General features: G+C 36.3%; 2 protein-coding genes across 2 annotated transcripts; one reads left to right on the forward strand and one right to left on the reverse strand.

Moving 5' to 3' along the window:
• The first annotated feature begins 9,804 nt into the window (after positions 1-9,804).
• Positions 9,805-12,576, forward strand: LOC136804099 (uncharacterized). The gene is made up of 3 exons (XM_067060848.1): positions 9,805-9,955; positions 10,656-10,934; positions 11,208-12,576. The coding sequence occupies exons 1-3, from the start codon at positions 9,805-9,807 to the stop codon at positions 12,236-12,238; spliced, it is 1,461 nt and encodes a 486-aa protein (XP_066916949.1). The 3' UTR covers positions 12,239-12,576.
• Positions 12,577-14,062: 1,486 nt separating this feature from the next.
• LOC136804867 (uncharacterized) lies at positions 14,063-15,392 on the reverse strand. Its single transcript, XM_067061381.1, has 3 exons — positions 15,209-15,392; positions 14,888-15,020; positions 14,063-14,550 (listed from the first exon to the last, which is right to left on the reverse strand). The coding sequence occupies exons 1-3, from the start codon at positions 15,377-15,379 to the stop codon at positions 14,243-14,245; spliced, it is 612 nt and encodes a 203-aa protein (XP_066917482.1). The 5' UTR covers positions 15,380-15,392; the 3' UTR covers positions 14,063-14,242.
• Positions 15,393-23,297: the final 7,905 nt, after the last annotated feature.

Genomic DNA, 23,297 nt, shown 5'->3' on the forward strand with positions numbered 1-23,297 from the left:
AAATTTGTCCTACATCGTTGACAAAGTTATGAATGAGTAAACAGCGAAATTGAGAGATATATTATTTTCAAGGAGCTCTCATAACAAATAATAAGCTTTTCTTTAGCCATAAGTAGATAAAGTGAAAGAAAAAACCGTATATTTTTATATCGAAATTGTTTTCTTGTAAAGACAACAAGGTGTCGTCAGGCTTTTGGAATGACAAATATTATCGAACACATTATTCATTGTTGTTGTGAGAGACGCGGGTTATCGTAACGACTAGTGTCTTTACCATTGGTTAGAAAGATGAAATGAATAATTAGAAAATAGCAAAAATTATAGAATCTTGTTGAGATTATAAACCTTGACCTACGTAAGGGGAAGCTACAGAAAACGCTGTGTGGTTTACTATACTGATACGATGAATATCCGAGAATCTATTTTGTCAAAAATAGAATATTTAATTGGAAAAGATAATCTTCCATCCATCCTCATGAACGTCAACAAAATATCCACGACATATATATACACCAGGTCACCGAGACCGCTGAGACAGGGGTGTAGAATTGCAACGAAAACCCTATAGGAACAATGTCAATCATTTCACTGCAGAGAATCTACCCTTGCAAAAATCTTCCTTTGGCTGGTTTTGAAATGGAAACGAAACTTTAACATTAAACCATCATCTATGTTTCCTCTTTCAACACTCAAATCAAATGTTGAACTGAAATATTGTAACGAACTTCCTCATGTAGCGCGCTGTTAAGTTTGATTTCAAATTTTCGATAAGACCCAGTTAACACGTTATTCTTTCATTAGTGCAAGGGGGAGATAAGCTCTCAACTGAAAAAAAAAGTCTTTTCAAGATTAACATGACTGATTGACATTTGATGATGTAATCTAAAAACACGTAAAAGGAAGATTAAGTTGTACCATGAGTAAGTTTTTCTAAAACGTAGAGTTTGTTAAAATCAAAAATAGAAGAGCTTTTTTTGCATTTATACGCATGTGCGAAATCGTTCTCTGTGTATCCCTGGACTCCTTGGTCAAGTCTTTTTTATGGACTTTCGAGACCTTACGCCAACCCAAATACTGTAGACTTTATAAACAAATGAACCACTATTTCTACATAAATCTTTCTTTACCCCTAGCTTTGAAGTTTTAACACAAGTTTTTTTTTACAATTTTCTTTACACAGTAGCGAAACATCGATGACAGATGATTTAACGACAAAAAGACAACCGCTATATTACTTACTCACTTCAATTCACTCAGAACATACTTTGTCTAGAAAGAAACTATCAGCCCCTAAGCAAGCGCAAATGTTTGAAGTTGATGAAACGAAAAAAAAGAAACAACTTTTTCCGTAATTTTTGAATTCCTTTTTCTGTAGTTTAACTTCCTTATTGCTGTCTTGATTTTTCTCTAATTTTTCAAACTCCTCTATAAAATTTTTAGGAACAAGAATCATATATTCTAGATTCTGAAGTCAAATACATAAAGCTTTCAGTTATAACTGTTTTAAAAATTCAAGTTTTTAGCAAAACGAAAACGTGGTTATAAATTTTTATAAATTAAAAAGTCTAAAAAGCTCTCAATAGTTTTATATTCAAGTATTCTATTATGCTTTGATGAAAAAGAGGATAAAGGATTGAAGAAGAATAGCTCCTTTTCTATTTTCTGATCACAAATTTTATGGTTTGAAACATATGCTTTAAACAGTAACCCCAGCCAAGTACATAATCTATATTATTGACGGCACATCGCGTGTGTCTCCTCTCTCCGCTTTTACAGTGAAAAGTCCAACTCAAGTCAAAAAAGGCAATCATGAAATCGGCAGTAGTCCATTAGTTCCAGATAATATAACGCGGTATAAGCTATATAACGTGCTTTTTTATATATCTCGTGGTGCTCTAAACCCAAACCGTCGGGTTCTTCATATGAAATACTGAAAAGACGCAAAGCACAGAGGCGTAGCCATGAGTTTTTGTTTCGGAGAGGGGGCGAGATTGGACAAGTTTAGACTTTCTTAGGGGAAATTTTTAGAGAAAATTATTTTCTCACTAATGCGCCACCGGCGTAAACTGCTGCTCTAAGCAATCTCAAATAACTTAAACAAATAACTTAAAAAGGCATTGGACAGTCAAGCTTAGCAATAGAATAAGATCACAAAATGTGCAGTAAATATCAAATTTTATGTTGCAGAGAGTTTTTTCTTTGTAATCTTGGCGCCGCAGGGAAAAATTCTGGTCTAGGTAAGAAATGTTGAACAGCTTAAAAGAAGGCCTTTAAAAAGTTTAAAGGTAGCCAGAACAAGGTCACAAAAACTACATGCCCCATTCACATTATTGGGGAAACTTTGACCTTTTTTGTCAATTTTTATGTTTGGAGAGGGCGACTACCCACCCTGCCTCCGTTGGATACGCCCCTGAAGTAACTGGTTAAAAATACTTGTGCCATTCCCTATCGCCAAAAAAGACTCCTCTCGATCCCTGCCAGATATTGCTTGATAGAATCAAAACAAAAACTGAAGACTTCAGAAAGGAGAGTGAAATCGGTTTTCAACCCTGACAGAGAGGAACTGTTACATTTTAGTTTACATTTAAATTTTATCGACTTTAAATCAGCCTTCGACACGATTAGATAATACGAGGAGCATTAGACGATCCTATCGTCTACACAAGATCACTAAAAAGGGAATAGTTTAGGAGAGGCGTGATAAATTCGGGTGGAGTAAGCAGTGGCGGAGATGTTTTACGTTTTGTTCCAAAACTCTACCGCCACTTTTTTCCCGTAAACCGCCCTGACGCCCTAACTCTTTCTCGCATTTACTTTAAACGGAAGATAGCATCGTCGTCTAGAGGAGCATCGGAATTGATAAAAATGTTATTCGATTCGAATAATCGAGAATCTATATGAAGATACTGACTGTGGATGACTCCTGAGATAAAGCAGATGCTTAAAATGGCAAAATCCTTTAGATTGCCAGGCACTCGATGATATGGTTGTCGAGTGCAGATTAGCCATTAATACTGCCAAGGACAACTATTTTTCTCGTCTTGGCAATTCTTTAAATGATCCAAACATCGGAAGTAAGAAATACTGGTCTATCCTTAAGCAGTACGAAATACGAAAAACTCCTAAAATTTCACCCATTCGCGACGGAAGAAACGTCCTTGTGAGCGATGTTTCTGAGGAGGCCGATATTTTTAACTCTTTTTTTGCAAACTAATGTTCTTTGATCGAAACTGGTAGCGTGCTGCCACCTGAACAATTTTTCGCTGACTCCAGGCTAAATAACCTTGAATTTGACGAAGAAAAAATCGCGTCAATTATTAATTCTTTGAACGTAAACAAGGCCCATGGGTGGGATAATGTTTTTACTCGTATGATCAGGATCTGTGGTGATTCTCTGGTAAAACCTTTGTTTAGTATATTCAATCTTTACATCAATTTTGGCATCTTCCCATCACAGTGGAAGAAAGGAAATGTGGTTCCTGTTTATAAAAAGGGAGACAGGAGCATAGCTAAAAATTACAGACCAGTTTCTCTTCTTCCAGTGTTTGGAAAAATATTTGAAAAGTGTATCTATGATTTTTTTCCATGTCAGTCTGGATTACGGGAGGGTGATTCTTACATTTCTCAGTTGTTTGTCCATAACGCATGACATTTTTACAGGGTTTGACGTGACCCTTCCTTAGATACCAGGGGTGTGTTTTTAGATATAAGGCATTCGACCGGGTATGGCATGATGGCTTGCTTTTCAAACTCAAATCTTATGGGGTAACCGGACCTCTGCTTTCCTGTGAATCAAGATTTTTAGCGTGAACGTGAAAAGAAAATCATTGTCTAAAACACAAGGAAACTCTAAAAATCTATCTAAGACCTATAAATACCTAAATCTCTAAAGTTTTCTTGCTTGCTTCGTCGCATAGTCTTGGATTAACTTATTGTCATGGTAAAGTCATTCAAAATAATCAAAACTTTATAAAATTAAAATTCTCAAACATATCTAAACCATCGACCTCTAACGGGGGGGGGGGGGTTTCAGGGGGTACCCGACTCCGCAATTCCGCCAATTTTTTCTCCAATTTCCGTCAAACCGTCTTAAATTGAACTAAAATTCCGTCACCGAAAATTCCTTTGAAATTCAATATTTTTGTCGAAAATTCCGCAAATTTTGAATATTTTTTACCAATTCCGAAATTCCGCAATTTTTTTTGCTAAATTCCGTTTTTCCGCACTAAAATTGTCTAATTTTCCGTCTCCGTCAGAGAACCCAATTTCCGTAATTCCGTCTAAATTTTCGCCAAATTCCGCCACTCCGTCCGAAAAAAGGGCCGATTCCGCTCCTCCGCCAACCATGAAACCCCCCCCCCTAACGGATGGACGGATAACTCATTGTTTTCAAGCGCGTTGGTTTTATTGTTCCCGAATCAATAGAATGATCACGTGATCATTGCATCAGAAAAATTCGAGGTCTCGATTACCCAAGCCTCCAACTACTTCGCAAGTAAGAGGAAAACTGAACCACGGTACGCTCAGAATAAAAACAAAAATCATTTAGTCGCGCGGCTGAGGTCGAAAAAAGTGGCTAGAAAATGATTTTCGTGATACACCTCTTAGATTCCACTTTTTTCGATGGAAACTCTCGAATTAGTATATGTAGATTCCAAAATCAAAAAGTTTCCACGATATTATCGTGCAAGTAACGAGTAAATGGCGATTTTTTGCGTTTCCAGGCAAAATTGCAAGGCCTGGAAATTCATGATTTTTGGGGGGTCTTCAAATTAAAAAAAGACCTATATCACATGATAGAGCTCTTCAAACTGAGCAAAAAAGTGTATTACACCAAAGTCCCAACTTCTCTAGATCAAAAGTTATGGGCCTATTTGTGGTCAAAAAGGTGTTTAATTTTGCATAAATTAATGCAGATTGTGGGGAAATTCCCTGTTTTCCATCAGTTTTTTACCACAAATAGGCCCATAACTTTTGATCTAGAGAAGTTGGGACTTTGGTGTGTAATACATTTTTTTGCTCAGTTTGAAGAGCTCTATCATGTGGTATAGGTCTTTTTTTAATTTGAAGACCCCTCAAAAATCATGAAAAAAAATGAATTTCCAGGCCTTGCAATTTTGCCTGGAAACGCAAAAAATCGCCAATTACTCGTTACTTGCACGATAATATCGTGGAAACTTTTTGATTTTGGCATACAGGAAAACTGGGAGCCGGGAGGCGGGAGGCTGAACCGGGAGCCGGGAGTCGGGAGGCTGAAATCGAAAGTGGGAGGCGGGAGGCGGGAGGCGGAGGGCTGAAAACGAAAGTGGGAGGCGGGAGGCTGAAATTGAAAGTGGGAGGCGGGAGGCTGAAAACGAAAGTGGGAGGCGGGAGGCGGGAGGCTGAAAACGAAAGTGGGAGGCGGAGGCTGAAATTGAAAGTGGGAGGCGGGAGGCTGAAAAAAACGAAAGTGGGAGGCGGGAGGCTGAAATTGAAAGTGGGAGGCGGGAGGCTTAAAACGATCGTGGGAGGCGGGAGGCTGAAAACGAAAGCTGGGAGGCGGGAGGTGGGAGTCGGGAGGCTGAAATCGAAGGTGATATAGGCTGAAAACGAATAGACCAAAGGCCGAAAGCGAGAAAACGAATAGACGAAAGGCCGAAAGCGAGAACCAAGTTGCAAAGATAAACAAAATCTTGTGAAGATAAACAAAGACAACGGTTTAAAAAGCACTCTCACGAGTTCCATATCGTTTGTTAGTATACACTTTTTCAATTATAATAAGGATCCTTACGGAGCCTGGAGTATTTAATTGATCTAAACAGTTAGCCTAGCCCATGAGGTCCAAGGTCAGTTCACTCGTATATGCAGTAGTGTTTTTTATAAGGATTTTTGAATTAAAAATTTCGTACGGGCTCGATAGTACATTGCTAGCGTGCCGGACTCAGAATCAAAGACAAGAGACTTTGGTAGTTCGAGCCGGGGTCAAATTTTCAGTTTTGAAAAAAAAAAAGTCGCAAGGCGTTCTAATCATTTAGCTACAGTTCACTCTTGGTGTTTTCAAGTTAGTCTTTAATTATTGGAAATATGAATTAAAAAGGAAAATACTTTCATTTGTCTTTTTTTCTACGCTCAATGTCAATTTTCAGGATAGGACTCGAGGTTTGTTTACATCAGAGGAAATCCCGTTCTATTTAATTGTTAAAAAAATTCCATGACACACCATTCGAAAAAGTAGAATAATTGGGCTTTCCACAAGTATATTACTTTTTGATAAATATAACGAGATTGCTCACGGAAATATCTAACCCGGGCCTGTCAATCATTTTCTAGACCTGTCAATCACTTTTTTGGCAGCATATTCAGTCAGTTTTGCTTTTCTTTTCGTCGTGGTTCTGAAAAAAGTGTTTATAAGATATAATAAAAAAAGACAAAAGCCGATTTTTTAGCATTTTTTTAGTTGAAAGTTTTGGAACATTAGATTTTCAAGACAAGGGAAAGTCATAACTCTTGAGTCTTGACTCTCCACCCGCTAATCAACCTGATCCATTTTGAAATACTGTACTTGAATCAAACTGCATTGAGCTGAGGTGACACTCCCGGGGGGGTTACCAATTGACAGTATTTGCGGCAAAAAAATTGGCTTTTAGAATCGCACCCTTACAGTGCATTTATCAAATCAAAAGTCCACCCTTTACAGTGCATTTCTGATAAATTGGAAAACATACCCTTAACCGTTATCTGGTACCAGATGTGGAAATATGCTACGACACGCTTTGCTCTAAAGGTCCGGCATATTTTATATTGGTCCGCTCCTTTAGAGCTTTAGCGTGGGCGGCCGCCAATACGCCATCGGAATATCAGATAGCCTAAACCGCTGCAGATACCCGTCGCGGCGTCGGTCAATTTGCCTGACTGCCCCCCCCCCAATTTTTGTTTCTTAAAATTTTAACGGAAATTTTCAAAAATATCAATAAGAGCTCATGAAACCAGAAAAAGTTTGATCAATGTTGACAAAACAGTCAAAATAACACAATTTTCGTCGCACCCGTATAGGATTCAAACTCTCTATAATCATTACCCTTAAGTTGCCGTTTCATCGACTTATCCACTCGGCCACGCAGCTGATGTGCAAGAGAAGTGAACAATGATTATCATGAGACCTTTATTTTGCCATGACTTGTATAATTTTACCCTGTCAAGGTATTGACTTCTTAAAGAAATGATTTTAGATTATTTCCAACATGCAAGAGCCGATTGCACTAAATATATATAACACTCGAAAACTATCATGTTATATTTTTTTGTAATTAAATCTTGCATCAGCAGTTTCGAAACAAAAGCATGCTATATTTTTATGTAAAGTTATTTTTATAAAGAGAAACGCTTCCTAGGATTAAAGGAAAATAAAACCAGCTGTGCTGGAAGGTCAGCCCGAAAGGATAAGAAAGATTAGAAGATAAGAAGATTAAAATAATTAATTCAAGGAAAACTAGTTGTCCCTTATTTTCCAAGGAAAATTAGTTATCGCGTATTTTCCAAGGAAGATCACTAGACCGTATTTTCCAAGGAAAATCACTGGTCCGTATTTTCTGAGGAAAATAGTTGTTGCGTATTTTCCAAGGAAAATTAGTTGTTGCGTATTTTCCAAGGAAAATTAGTTATTACGTATTTTCCAAGGAAGATCACTAGATCGTATTTTCCAAGGAAAATCACTGGTCCGTATTTTCTGAGGAAAATTAGTTGTTGCGTATTTTCCAAGGAAAATCCTTTGTTCCGTTCTTTCCCAGGAAAATCAATTTTCACGTATTTTTCAAGGAAATCAATTGTTCCCTATAGCTAATTTGCCAAAGGAAATCATTTCTGTCGTATTCTCCAAGGAAAATCACAGCACTTTATTGATTTTCTTTTGAAAGAAAAGGTATTTCCCTTGCAAAAAATACAAAATAACTGAAATTCCTTGAGCAATCATTAGTTGAATTTTTCTTTTTGAAAAAGAAGATTATTATTCCCTTGAGAAACACACAGAAAATCAATTTCCTATGCGAAAATTCATAGCCTGTCTTATTTAATTGGAAATACAGATTTTATTTATTTTTCTCTTGGAAAACTGCTCAGAATGATGATTTCACAAACTGGGGGGAGGAGTCTTCAAAAGTCATGCATCCGACATGTTCTAGTCCAACAGCTAAAAAGTCCGATAAGGCAATCGAAGGTTGCTCCAGTTTTTCCGAACCGATTTTGTCCGGCAAAAAGTGTCAAAAGAATATTTGTTTCAGAAAAAACGTTATTAGCCTGTCTGACTAGCCAACCAATTTTTAACACTTAGGCGGAGGACCGTGTCCGTCTAGTACAGACTTTTAAACTAAATTTAGGGAAAAAATCTCTCAAAGGGTCCCAAAATCATCAAAATTTTGTCTCTCAAAGGGGCGATTTTCGATTTTTGCCTCGGACATACCTGTCACCTTGCAAACCTAGTACCCCCCCCCGGAGCATCCGTACCCCTTTTTGCCAATATCCCCCCATGTATATCTCGAGGAAAGTGTATTGGAACTTTGTGATTCAAAGACAGATTTTGGATGAAAATTGTATCAAAAGTATCAAAAGATTAAAGGACAACAACAAGATCTGCTATTTACAAAGATAAATTTCTCGTCCTCCGTGCTTGAAAAATCAATATTTTTGATTAGGTCTGAAATATTTTTGATCCCTGTGGATAGATTAGTTTAGGAAAGAAAAAAATACTTATGGGGGAATCGAACCCTGGACCATCTGACCTGGTATCTGATGCTCTACCGCCTGAGCTAATTAACCGTATCTGTTCTTCGAGAGCAAATGTTTTTATATTACCATAAAAAGTAATAAAAAATGACGTAATGTAATTGCGTAAAACATTTTCATTCGCGCATACAAAACAATAGGCAGGATTTTCATTGTTATTTTGTCGATACTGGCGTAATCATTTGAGAGTATTCCGATCAGAATTACAACTAATACTTGCTTAGCGCTAGCCATAAGCGATGCTAGGTTCTAGAAATCCGTTCGGGAATGTTTTGCCGAAAACGTAAATCGGGGAAACACTTTTTTTGAACGGAAACGGATGATATTCAAAACATACTATTTGAAATATTTTTTTTGATGGATTGTGTGTGTTTATAAAAAATAAATGATCTGATTTTTCTCAGCTCTTTGTTACCTATCCCTTGACCAAAAACGTTTGTGCGTGGCCTTATAATTGAGCCTCTCACTTTTGTTTTCAGCCTCCCGCCTCCCACTTTTGTTTTCAGCCTCCCGCCTCCCACTTTTGTTTTCAGCCTCCCGCCTCCCACTTTTGTTTTCAGCCTCCCGCCTCCCACTTTCGTTTTGAGCCCCCGCCTCCCACTTTCGATTTTAGCCTCCCACCTCCCACTTTCAATTTCAGCCTCCCGCCTCCCACTTTCGTTTTCAGCCTCCGCCTCCCGCCTCCCCCGTTTTAGCCTCCGCCTCCCACTTTCGATTTTAGCCTCCCGCCTCCCACTTTCGTTTTCAGCCTCCCGCCTCCCGCCTCCCACTTTCTATTTCAGCCTCCCGACTCCCGGCTCCCGGTTCAGCCTCCCGCCTCCCGCCTCCCAGTTTTCCTGTATGCCTTGATTTTGTAATCTACACATACTAATTCGCGAGTTTCCGTTGTTTTTTTTGGAATCTAAAATATGTATCACGAAATGAAACGTTTTTCGACCTCAGCCGCGCGACTAATTCCTGAGAGCTGACTTTCTTGTACTTTCTTGCAACTTTATTGGCACAATTTACTTTTTTAACTTTGGTTTTTGACTTCTTGTACCTTTGATAATGGACGAGTTCACCGGTGAAAACATTATCGACTTTAATGAAGAAGAATACAGCCAAGAAGAATTAGAAGAGCTTTTCGTTGTTACAGAAAATGTTGGTAGCAAGGTTCAACAAATAGACCTTTTCGCCTTTGCGTCCGCCATATTGAATTGTATGCAAAAATTATGGTTGCCGAATTGCCGTGGTGAAATTCCCTTAGAAAGTATGCAAAACATATGCAAAAAGAAAGTATTAAATAAAAACTTACATGCATAATTGGCATTATATTAAAATGTAATCTTGTAGAAGAAAGATTAAATTTGCTTCTCTTGAAAACTAAAAACAATTATATTCACTCATCTCTTAGAACAAGCACTTCAAAAGACCATAACATTAGACAGAATCTCAAACTGAAAAATCACCCGCGAAGGTAAAAAACAATCCTTATTCGGCTGACGGCAAATTATTCTCCTGGGAATAGAGCCGCCAAATGATCAAATCAAAACATTGATAAAGTGTGACGTCACAATTACTGCTTTCAGTTTGCGTGTTTTGAAAGTTTGATGTGTGTACTCCGTCTTTGTGGAATTTCTTAATGGCATGAAAACAGAATATGCAATGTCTTTAAGAACAAATTCCTAAAAGGCTTTTGTTGTTCTGTAAATATTTCCTTTTGGATTAAGAAATTCCATCTTTTATTGTTCTAATGATTATAATATTTATTTATAAGATGCTTTGTTGTCTTTTTAATCTTTGTGTAAACTTGCATATGTTTTGCATACATTCCAACTAAATCCAACCACGGCATTTTCGTTCCTGTATTTTTGCATACAATTCAATATGGCGGACGCAAAGGCGAAAAGGTCTAATAGACTTTGAGATTGAACTTTCTGGTAATGAACAAACAATTCTTGCAAATGAAAATGCTGTACTGTCGACTATCCCAGCAATAACCTTTGTAGATGACAGAGATGTAGATTTACTTGACGTTCCTGCGATTCGGTTCTGTCCAGACCCTGCTGAAGTTTTCAAAGATGTTTTTGTATGCAGATGGTGTAAGGAGACGTTCAGTAGCAACACAATTATGAACAATCACTCAAAGAAATGCTTTCAAAATCCAGCTAGGCGAACAAAGCAAGGACATAAAATTGGTAATTTCAGAATCCAATTAATTTTTTTTTCTTTTTAAAGTTTGTTTTGGCACAGTCTGATCTGGACCTCTTAGAGGACATACACACACACAGTTGACAAATGTTTTTGAGTGATGCACACTCAATGTATCAAGTTTTATTTTCTACAAATATTTGCTGACCATTTGTAGTACCCTTTTAGCTTCTCTGGTCTTCCCACATCCTACCTTAACACAACAACAGTACAAAGTAATATTATGCTTGTCTTATGATTACTCTTTACCTCTTTTATAGTGCTTAATGAAACCGAGCTGAAACCATTGGAAAAAGAAGCAGGGAGCCACTTCACAATCGCACTAGAGTTAGCCATCAATGACAAGATCCTCAATCTCAAACATGGAGAAGAGCTGACTCCAGGAAATCATGCTGCAAAATCTGCTAAATTCATTCTAGAAAAATCAGACCTCGTGTCAAATGAAATGAACACATTTGCAACACATATTCAATCACTCTTGATTCCATCTGTCAATACAGACTTTTGCTCAGAAGCTAGGCAAATCGGTTGCACAAAATTTTCAGCAGTAACTATTAGTAAATCTGGAAGAAGCAAGTTTGCCACAATTTTTGATAAGTTGCTTATGAATAAAGATGGATTTGATGTTCTTTACACCTTCATTGTCACAAAAACCTTTTCCTTGATCCTCAAATGGAAAAATGATCAGCTTATTGAACCCTCCAAGATTGATTACACCAGAGTGAGCTTCACGTCCGAAGAGGAAAAAGTACTCCGATATGTTGCTGGTTTTATTCCTTTTTCCCTTAAAAAAAGGTTTTCTCGTGTCAAAGAATCTGAACTTAAGAAGGCTGCTCTACAGATAGTTGATAATTGGTGTCTTGATGGAGATGAAAAGGATGCAACCGATTTTTATGATTACACGTTATCATGGACAAACCGAATAAATAGAGGAGGACTAATGATTGTTAAAGAACCATTTTATGTTTTCATTAGACGTATTGAAACTTATGTACGGGAAGTTTTAAATGTCACCCTGATTGAAAACTACAATGGAGAGGACTTGAGGGATATCATTTTAAGCAAGCTTTTAAAAAGCATGAGCATCGAGAGCACATGGGCCTCATTGAGTAGAATGGTTGTATCTGAAAAACTTAAAATGACTTTAAAAGAAATCATTTTAAAGAAATGGGTGAATTTGCGCGTACGTTCCTTTGTAACAGCCTGGATTCAAGTTGCTAAATTACGCCATACTGAAGATAAACTATCAAAAAAAGCCGAAGTCGGTTTGAGGAAAGGTCTCAGTGCCTAATTTTTTTTATTTTATATATATTTTTTACAATGTTTTTTTGAAACAGGCAGAAGCAAATGTCTTTTTGTTGCTTTTATTTATATATATCATTAATACTTACATGGGCTTTATATTCTTGTTTCGACAAAGATTCCATTTCATCACCTCCTTGCAATTTGAAATTTCTTTACTGAGGGGCACAAATGAGAACCAGGTGCTTAGTTTCCAGATGTGGGATGATAACCTTTTAATAAAGTTAGCCTTGTTAATGGGGTCAAGCTTGAGTTTTTACAAGTTCTTTGATGACTCTGTTGGTCGTTAAATGTTGAGACAAACGATTTTATTACTTTTTCTAAAGAACGCGTTATCCCTATTGTTTAAAAATAACCAATCAGTTTTAAGCATCTTGTAAAAACTCCAAGGCATCTCTGTTAATGAAATTCGATTTGAAACTATTTGGAGTTCTGGTTTTTTTTTAGAGTGGCAATGGAATCTCACTTTCAGAAGTTGAATCTAAAATGAAATGGTTTTTTTTAGCTTTTTCCTCGTAATTCATTCTGAGGGCCTACTGTAGCAGTTTTTTATTTTAACATTTTAAGTTACACTATTTGCTGGTGTACTGTAAACAACTTTTCTTCTTTTGTTAAATTATTTTATTAACATTAAAAGCCCTTATTATTAGTATTTCAAATTCTGATGGAATGGTTGAGATTTTTGGCATGTAGATGAACCTCTCGTAGCCTTGAGCTTGACCTCATTTGGTCCTAACTTTTTTGCAAAATGGTTCGTATTTTCAAAGTTCTAGCATTGACCTTTTTTCTGTTATTGCTCAATTTAATTTTGTTGCTGACTTTCTCCATCCTAAAGATGGCATCTACAGGTCGTAAGTCAAACCTCTAGTGACACATTTTTTAGATTTGTAATTTTGAAATAAGTGCTTTCTTTTTAAATAATAAAGAAAACGAAACGACCGATTTGGTCGATCACTTGAAACATTTGATTTCCTTTTTACTTAAATTATATGATGTAAAACTGATGGCTAGGCTAGTATCATAATTATTTGTTCTTTAAATGTCATTTATTTCTTTAAATGATAACAACTTTTGAATTCTTCTTCTTTCGGTGAGCGTAAAAATAATTGGATCTCTAAAGCCTTAGCCAAAACGTTTTGTTTCTTTCTTTTGTATCCCTGCATTAATCACATTTGGCATCTTTTCCGGTCTTTTAAAAGATCCTGAAAAATGAAATCTTTGGCCAGGAAATATGTATGATCTGTTACTAATGATTCAATTTTTATAATCTTTGGCTCGCACAGCACTGGTCCAGAACTAAGATATAAGAGTTCGATAGGAATGAATTGACAGTTAGCTTCTGATTATTAAATGTCTTTTCCAGGACCACAGTTGACTGGATTTAATAATAACTTTAGATCTACAGTTTGAAAATTAAATCTGACAATGTATAATCATCGCATATAAAACTATAAAATACCGCAACATAAATTGCATCACTATTGTATTCTCAGAACAATGATTAACGCTTTTTCATAAGAACATGAGACTCATTTTTGGCTGAAACCTTATTAGAACAATTTGAGCCTTAGATTTGAAAAAAAACTGGCCCAGAAAATGCTAATTATAAACCCTTTTTAAGTCAATAGGTGAGTGAAATGAGCATGTTAAGAACTAAAGAATCTAAAAATATTCGAAAAATCAAGAGCATTCAAGCCTGGACCAAAATTTACTGCTCTAATAAAAAAGTGTGTATACAATAATAAAACTATATAAATACTAATTTTAAGATCTTTTTATAAAAAATAAATATCTAAAAACGAGGCTCCTTCAATTCAAAAGTTAAGAAGTTTTAAGTAGTCAAAGACGAACGTGCATTCCAACAAGTTCAATTTTTCAATTTGATTAAATGAATATTCCACCACTTTTCTGGAGAACAAGCAAAAGATTAGTTCAAAATTCATTCAGAAAAATCATTCGTAATGTCAGTAACAATAAATTGTCTCATGATGGTTCATGGCTTACTTCTCTTCCTCGTCGGTAATCGTGTCATATCCGTTACGTCCAACGTGTGTTGTTGACGGTCCTTTTTGTTTTTTCGGACATTCCCGTTCAAAACCTGGAGCAGTTCATCTCCAGTAACATCGAGCGCTAAAACGTTACGATTTACCATATTAAGGTCTGGATTTTCATTTGAGCCTCCCTTTGCTCGTTGCTTCGAGAAATACTCTTCCACGGGGTCCTGCGATATCTTCTCCGAGAGAAAGAACCCTGCATTCTCTTCATCAAAGAGTAATTTCCCCAGTTTGATGAATGACATTGCTGCAGGTAAAGAAAATCAATTACTAGATTTGAAAATGAACTCAAATCGCATGAACTTTCCCCTCAAAAAATGGGCAGATTGAAAAAGGAAATAACGTCACAATAACACTCTACCTTACGTATAATATCGACCTTATCGATCTTCAAAACGAGGAAGATTATCATACTGTATGCCATACCATAGCAAAATATAGTAAGAAAAAAGTTCAGCCTAAGTTATAGACAGCATAACCAAACGGATAATGGGTCCTAAGACCTTTTAGTACGAAATATATAGATATATATACAATAGCCTGATACTAATGTGGTTGATATTTGCTTCAAGAATGTATCTTACTTGTTATGCGCAATCCAGTTAATGTTTGCTTGGAAAGCTTCAACCTGGCTTTTTCGTCAGCCTTCAAGTTTTCTTGGATGTTTACTTGGTCATCCCAATCGTCAAAAAACTTTAAGAATTTCGACTCGAGCCACTGAAAATAAAATCAATATTCTAAATTTATCGAAGAGCTACAACTGCATTCAATATATAGCTCAAAAATATTTATAAGCAAAAAGCTTTAGATCCATATTGTTCAGTTGTGTTTTATATGGTACTTTGTATTTTGCTAAAAAAAATTATCAGATAAGAATTATAGTTTCTAAAGATTTAAAAGCTCACCTCAAACCGCCAATCACTTGAGCTGGTGTACTTGTCTTTTGCTCTCTTTCCTGTCTTGTTAACGAGCTGCGAAACATTAAGGCAATCAAAAAACTGGTCCATCAAGCGTATGAACTTTGAAAGCGATTCTGTTCCAGAACTTTCACCAGCTTCCCTTTGTTCATCTAGCATATCAGCAACGGTGCTACTCAAAACCTAAAAGTTTGAATAATAATCCTAGCGAAAAGAAATAAACTTTTTGGGTTTTCCATGTTATCAGATGATGGAGAATTAAGATTTTATAGCCAGAAAGGAGTAAATGATGGCTTTTGTCAGTTTCAGTTTAAAAAATGACCATAACTTCGTGAGCTACCTTAAAATGAGCTACTTAAAATATTAAACACAGAAATCAGCAAAAATAATTTACTTAATTCATATCACACTCTACCTGGGCTGCAAGATTTACACGCATTCTGCTCCTTGGATCTAGTTTTATGTGTTCCTGCCTGAGTTTGTGACCGAACCGGATTCCAGGGCAGTATCTAGAAGGTCCAAGATCCCAGTCGAATACATTGCTTATTTGGTGCCATCCCATATCTTTTCCATCAAACTATATAATAACAAAAAGAATCTTAACATGTTTAAAGCTTGTTTCAAAATGAAAAGAAGGGTACTGATTGAACCTGTTAAAATTAGATCTTTCTCTTGAAATCAAGCTCTTATTAAATATGTAGAACATTTTCAATGTGAGCCATTATGTTCAAAATTTTAATGTAATGTTTTCAACTTAAAATTATGGAAAAACAAAGCTGAAAAGCAAAATCAAGTTACAACAAGGGTTCTGCTCTCTTTGTTGGCGTATGAGTTCTCCAAGTTATTTCTGGTGGTTTTCATAAGATGCGGAGGGTCTGAAAAAAAGTAGATCTTTCTCATCGTGGAGTATGCCCAAGGGTTGTATGCCCAGTATACATGACCGTGGAACAGGTTGGAAGTGTCGTCATGAAACTTGTGTAATTCAAAGAATTTCCTGTTCGGAGTAGCTCCATCTGCTGTAATGCATCGAACTTTCAAACCAAGACTTTCTAAAATACCAGTTGCTTCATGGGCACAGTAGAAAATTTGATCTGAAGTGAAACCCTCACTTGCGAAGTGCCCAAAGACATATTCCAGTCCTGAACAAAGCCCACGTGCCATAAAAACCATGACATATTTAGCAACAGATTTTTCTTTGACACCATCTTCTGAGCAAAACCTCTCAAAGCGTTCCAAGTCATCGTTTATCTCACCCATTTCTGTGAATCCAACCAACTTTCCTGTCAACTTATCAAAAACCAAGCCACTCTGAAAACAGTAAAATTAGTTCCTAAGTTTTGAATTCAGAAAGATTAAGAACAATAAATACAACAAAAATTAGGTTCTGACTTTCTCAGGAATAGAATACAACAGCATAATAAACCATTTCAAACTATGTCTATATCAACTTCTTCCTTCAGACTACATCAAACTTACTTTAATCTTCATTTCGTCAAAAACCAATCCAACATTACACTGTGCCTCTTTTGTACATGTTTCCCTCACTTTCTTCAAAAGACGCTGAATAATATCTGGGTTGAAACCACAACCAGGGGTAGTAAAGTTTATATATTTCAAAAGGGTACTTTTACAGGGGAGATACATAAATGGTCCGGTTTGTATATGTTTGTAAGTGGCTGGTGATTTGAGATATATACTCAAACTCCACCTGATGATGAGTGGATGCCATCGCATTCCTCTGGGGTCTATACTTGCATGCTTTTTTTGCTCATTCCAGAGCAAATTTTGGGGACTGTCCTCCTTGAATGGGTTGTCATTCTGTTTTAGAACTGCACTACAAAGATTTTGGGTGGATTTGTCAAGGTCAACACCTTCTGAAAAAACTTCTCTTCTGACATACTTCTTCATAGAATTGTAATTACGAACAATATTCGCCTTTTCAATCTGTAAAAGTTCAATCTTTTTTATCAATTGCTCACGATCCAAGTATCTAAAATGAAAACAGTTAGACGATCAGCCCTTTCTAACCCAGAAGCTTTTTTTTAAGGATTTTGCTACACAAACACACATCAAACCATGAAGGTCTCATGAATGATCATGAAATAAAATCTTTTGTTAGTAGTGCGAAATTGGAAACCTGTTATTTGTAGTGGGAAGGATAACATCTTCGGTAGACTTTCTCTTTCTTGACCGCATTGCAAATAATGTTGACCGATACTTTGAACATGTATCACATCTATCTCCTGTGCAATAGAATATGAAATTCTTTTGAAACTAACCATGTTATTATGATTGAAAACTAGGCTACAAATCAATCGATTTAGTCCACCAGTAACTATTATCTTAAATAACACTTATATCTAAACTCAAATTGAAATCACAAGTTTAATTGAGGTAATATAATTTGGATTTTCAAAATATCTTTGCTACTGTAATTCTATTTGTAACCTCATACAAGCATCAAGCATACAGGAACAACTATATTATGTTGTTAGGGTAATAACATAAATATTCAAAACCAACCTTTGCTGGGATCAATAATCAAATCACAGTTTTCATGTCGTATTGTTTTCATGTCAAAGAAGGTTTTGCCATCTGAGGTTTCTAATTGACTTGTAACACTTTTATCCGTTGATAGAAATTTGAAATTATCTTGGTTGCCAACCTTTCTGGAAACTAAATCTGGAAAGTCTTCATTACCTTTACATATATTAGATTGGTGTAATGCTTTAAAGAATTCATCTGTATTTTTCAATGTAGCAATATTTGGAAAATTAAGACTGGCCAATGCCTCCTTTAGTATGGGTTTGCCATGAATTGTCACACAATATTCACCTGTTTCAAAAATCTCCAATGTTTTGGTAACCTCTGATGAATGAAAACCATAAACATTCTGCCTGACCTCCTAAAAATCAATGAAAACAATATTTCATAGAATTTATACATGTTTCTTTATGTTGCGCATTGACTTACTGCTCAGAAATCTAAGATTTTTTTAATTTCAGGCTTATGCAATCTGATTGAATTGTTTCAATCAAGTAGAGTATCTAATTAAAATATATCAAAGGTAAAAGTTAAATATTGAACAATTGCCACATTATTGAAAGTAATAATTTGCCAAATATTTTTTAAGCAAATTACTCAAAGAAATAGTATCCTTAAGTAGTCAAGGAACAGTATATTAAAATCCCGGGGGGGGGGTACTACCCTTGTCGACCGACGGGGGTGCTCCGCTGAGGTTCGAAAAATGGACCCTACGTGGGACTCAAAATTTGCGAAAAAAGTGACCCCCAAATACCCCCACAAGGACTACCGCTCAGACCACCATTCCAAATCCCTCAACTACCATTCAACCCAATGCAAACATTCCAGTAGTAAATAGCTTTGCATTTTTTAACATACAAGGGCTTTGTCCACAAACAGTACCCAGCAAAGTTCCCTTTATTAAAGATAATGTTTGTAATGAAAACCAACTTTTTGTTGGATTGTCAGAAACTTGGTTATATAACCATAAAGACGCAGAACTTAAAGTAGAAGGTTTCACTCCCTTCCGATGTGATTCAACAAGAAAGAAGAAATCTAGAGGCAGATTTACTGGTGGAGTTTGTTTTTATGTCAGGGATGATATTGCAGCTTCATGCGAAAAAATCTATTCTCACTCCTCGCCCAGTGTACAACTTCTTTGCCTATACTCAAGCATCGAAAATATGGCTATCCTGGTAGTCTACCGACAACCTGACGACAAAGCAAATGGTAATCCTTCAACCGCAAATGATTTTATCATTCCTATCAATGGTGTAAAAAATGCACTTTCAAAGTTAGAAACCGTACCAAATATCATTTTTGGAGGTGATTTCAACCTTCCAAAAGCAACTTGGCCTGAGGGCCTTCCAAAATCAGGATGTACTATCAACGACCGTCTTATTCTAAACTCTTTGAATCAGTTTTGCAACGAATACTTCATGTCACAATATATCGATTTGCCAACACACAAGGACGGAAATACATTAGACCTTGTTTTCACTAACAACGAACAAATAATACACAGCTACACAACAGTACCTGTATTGCAAAGCACATCTCATCACGAAATTGTACTAGTATCAACAACTCTGAAAGTTCAAAACTCCTTTCTGGACGACGATCAACAAGAGCCACGCACAAAATTCAACACACTGAATTATTTTGCTGATGACATTGATTGGGAAACTATTAAAAATGATCTCAAATATGTCTCAACAATGGCCAAGTGAGTTCGATACTGAAGACCCAGATGTTATTTTGGAAACCTTCAACAACATATGCTACAGATATGCGAAAGCAGAGTTCCCGTGAAGGCCAAGACCACATCAAAAACGAAATCAAAAGCTGAGAGATACCGTCACTCTCTTACAAAAAGAAGAAGAAAAATTAACAAAAAAAACTTTTACACACCAACTCCAAATCCAAGAAAGACAAGATAAAAGATGAACTTTTACAAATTGAGAAAAAACTTCAAAAAAAAATCTTTTAATGAGTCAAAGCGTCACGTGGAAAGCAAAGTGATTGACTCAATTAAAAAGAATTCAAAATATTTCTTTACCTATGCAAAAAAGAAATCGAAAATTCGGTCTAATATCGGACCCCTATTGAATTGCAATGAAGAACTTACACAAAGAAGCAAAGAAATGGCTGATCTCTTAGCCGACCAATATGCTAAAGTGTTCAGTAAACCAAAGCAACCACAACCACAACCTAACCAAGACAAAACAAACGTCAAGATTGATGAGATTAACATAACAGAAGACTCAATCGTTAAAGCAATAAATGAGCTGTCTCCATCATCTTCTGCAGGACCTGATGGATTTCCAGCTATGTTTCTCAAAAAATGCAAAGATGAGTTATCCGTTCCACTGTGTTTACTCTGGAAGAAAAGCCTAGAAATAGGTCTTGTTCCAACTGAACTGAAAAAATGCACCATAACATAACACCAATTCACAAAGGAGGAAGCAGATCTCTGGCTGCCAACTACAGACCTGTTGCACTCACCTCGCATGTGATAAAAATTTTCGAGAAAATATTGAGAAATCATATTGTAAATCACATGAACAACAATGACCTTTTCAATCCAAACCAACATGGTTTCAGAAGTGGGAGATCCTGCCTTAGTCAGCTTCTCGAGCAACACGACCTCATTCTTGACATATTAGATGAGGGTTTGAATGCAGATGTTGTTTACCTTGATTTCTCAAAGGCTTTCGACAAAGTCGATCATGCAGTTGTACTTGGGAAATTAAAGCAATTGGGTATATCCGGACCAATCCACAGATGGATTGAATCATTCCTTACTGAAAGATATCAAACAGTAATAGTAAATGGTGTCAAGTCCAAAGCCCAGAAAGTAATTTCAGGAGTCCCTCAAGGCAGTGTATTGGGACCTCTTATATTTCTAATATTGATTGGTGACATTGATGAAAAAGTACTGTACTGTATATTGAAATCATTTGCTGATGATACACGTGCCACCAAATCAATCAAAAACACAAAGGATGTTGAAATTCTTCAAAAAGAACTAGAAAAAGTCTATGACTGGACTGAAGAAAAAACAACATGAAACTAAATGACACAAAAGTTTGAACTTCTACGCTATGGTCCAGATGAAGAAATAAAAAACCAAACTCACTACAAATCCCCTTCAGGAGAAAATATCGAAAGGAAGAAATTTGTGAAGGACCTGGGAGTACTAATGTCAGATGATGCTGTCTTTACACATCAAATAAATTCAGTCATTGAGAAAGCAAAAAACTTGATTTCCTGGATTCTGCGGACTTTCTCTTCGCGTTTACCCCAACTAATGCTTACTCTTTACAAATCATTGGTTATTCCAGTCATTGAATATTGCTCAGTCCTATGGAGTCCAAGTGCTGTCAGTTCTACCCAAAGATTAGAAGAAATCCAAAAATCATTTCTCAAAAGAATAACTGGCACTCCAAAAAACTATTGGGATTGTCTGAAAAAGCTAAAACTTTACTCACTTCAAAGAAGAAGGGAGAGATATCGGATCCTGTATACATGGAAAATAGCTGAAAATCTGGTTCCAAACATCAACAATAAATTTCAATTCAAGGAACTCCCAAGATTGGGAAGGATGTGTGTTCGCACCCATAGTTCAAAACTACGTGATAGCACGCTTGTTGTGCAAGGTGCTAAATTATTCAATTCGATGCCCAAGAGTATTAGAGATATGAAGAATGTTACAGTCGAAAAGTTCAAAAACTCTCTAGACAGACACCTCAGTTCGATCCCAGACGAGCCACAGATTCATGGTTACACAGGGTGCAGGAGAGCCGACTCTAACTCCATTCTTGACATGAAAACTGTTTAGCTGCTGACATCCTTCCTTATTCAGGTTTGATGGATGCAGCATTGTGGTGTGAAGCAGAAAGTTTCTTGCCAGAGCATGAAGCTCGAAGACAACCAAAAGTAACCAAAAGTAAGTGACCCTGAATGGGACTGAAATTCCAAAATTTTCTCAAATTTTCTACTTTTTCCCCAAATTTTCGAAAAATAGGCACCCTACGAGGGACTGATTTTTCTATTTTGGTGTTTTTGCGACCCTACCTGGGACTCATGGAGGTTAAAAAAGGTACCCTGACCAGCAGAGCATCCCCGTAACCTATCTTGCCCTAGTACCCCCCCCCCAGTTAAAATACTTAAATAAATATTCTGTTAAGCATCTGTTGTGATAACAAACCACAAATTGAATTATGCTCGAAAACTCTTGTATCATAGGCTAAAAAATAACAGAAGAAGTTTAAAATATATAAGCTAATAAAAAATCCATACAGTACAGTAACTATATTATATAGCATAAAAATTAAAAATATGAAAACACAAATCAGATTTGTTTAAAAAGATTCACTACTGGAACTATAACAAATTGCAGATAACATACAAATGTATGATTTCTCAAATTTTACCATCCTGTATACGAAATTACAATTGAAAACATGATAAATGATTTATATTTTATATACCTCAAAACCATACTTTAAAGCTGAATTTGAAACACTCAAATCCAAGGTTTCTTTCAGAGATTTAGTTCCTTTAATATTGTATACACCACCGACCGTACAAACCTGAAGAGTGAAGTTGAGATATAAAATTAAGTAAATTGAAATAAGCAATATGTGACTTGTAAGTTGTAAAAAAAACCTGTATACCGTGAGATTGGGTAACTTGCATCAGTGGAGGCTAACATGCATAGCCCTCAAATGAAAGACCTGGCTGGTCATTAAAATACAAAGTTAAATCAAAACAAAAATGGTAGAGTAGAGCTGCGAGCGGAGCTGTGTAGTTGCATTTTAATGACCAGCCAGGTCATTTATTTGAGGGCTATGCATGTTAGCCTCCACTGATGCAAGTTACCCAATCTCACGGTATATCATACAGGTTATACATTTTTTTACAATTTTTCTGAACACGTACAATGGATTAACTGACTAACTAATCGAAGTTACATTTTAACCTACACAGGAGTGATTAACCGCTGTAAAGCGGCTACATAAAAGTATAATTAGAAAGTATAATATTTATTGTAGGGTATGATATTGAGGGGAATGAGTAGCATAAGGCTACCACAAAAACATTACTTAGATTGCTCGTTAAAAAAAGTTTTAAACTCTTTAGGTCTAGCATAAGTTCCCTAGAGGCATTTGTACACAAAATGGAAAAAGCCTTTTCAAAGGAAGGAATTACAGAATTGCATTTGAATGGGATGAATATACATACATGACAAGAACCATCTGAGGTATGCCCAGAAAAAGGAAACAAAGTCCAGTTTACTTCCTTTGGATGGTTTTTCAAGTGGTATAGCTTCATATGACATTTGTTACACAACAGTCGTGGGTGAATCTGTGCATCGTCACCATCAATGTTACCAATACCACTGCTCGTAAGGATATGTGCAAAGTCAATGATTGATTTTGCATTTTTATAACCAAATTTCTCTCCCAAAGAGATTTTCCCTGCACACACCCTGCAAACTTTTGTCAGAGCATCAATGTGTTTATCCATACCTTAACCTGCACAAGTTTAT

Source organism: Clytia hemisphaerica, unplaced genomic scaffold (genome assembly GCF_902728285.1).
Source record: "Clytia hemisphaerica strain Z4C2 unplaced genomic scaffold, Clytia hemisphaerica genome assembly, whole genome shotgun sequence".
Classification (NCBI taxonomy): domain Eukaryota; kingdom Metazoa; phylum Cnidaria; class Hydrozoa; order Leptothecata; family Clytiidae; genus Clytia; species Clytia hemisphaerica.

Excerpts from the sequence above, each read along its gene's own strand:
- LOC136804099 (XM_067060848.1), top strand. The coding sequence starts at position 9,805 with ATGGACGAGTTCACCGGTGAAAACATTATCGACTTTAATGAAGAAGAA. Across the intron at positions 9,956-10,655 it reads TGCGTCCGCCATATTGAATT|ACTTTGAGATTGAACTTTCT; the intron begins GTATGCAAAAAT and ends AAGGTCTAATAG. Across the intron at positions 10,935-11,207 it reads AAAGCAAGGACATAAAATTG|TGCTTAATGAAACCGAGCTG; the intron begins GTAATTTCAGAA and ends CCTCTTTTATAG.
- LOC136804867 (XM_067061381.1), bottom strand. The coding sequence starts at position 15,379 with ATGCTAGATGAACAAAGGGAAGCTGGTGAAAGTTCTGGAACAGAATCG. Across the intron at positions 15,021-15,208 it reads CAAGTGATTGGCGGTTTGAG|TGGCTCGAGTCGAAATTCTT; the intron begins GTGAGCTTTTAA and ends TTTTATTTTCAG. Across the intron at positions 14,551-14,887 it reads AACTGGATTGCGCATAACAA|CAATGTCATTCATCAAACTG; the intron begins GTAAGATACATT and ends CTTTACCTGCAG.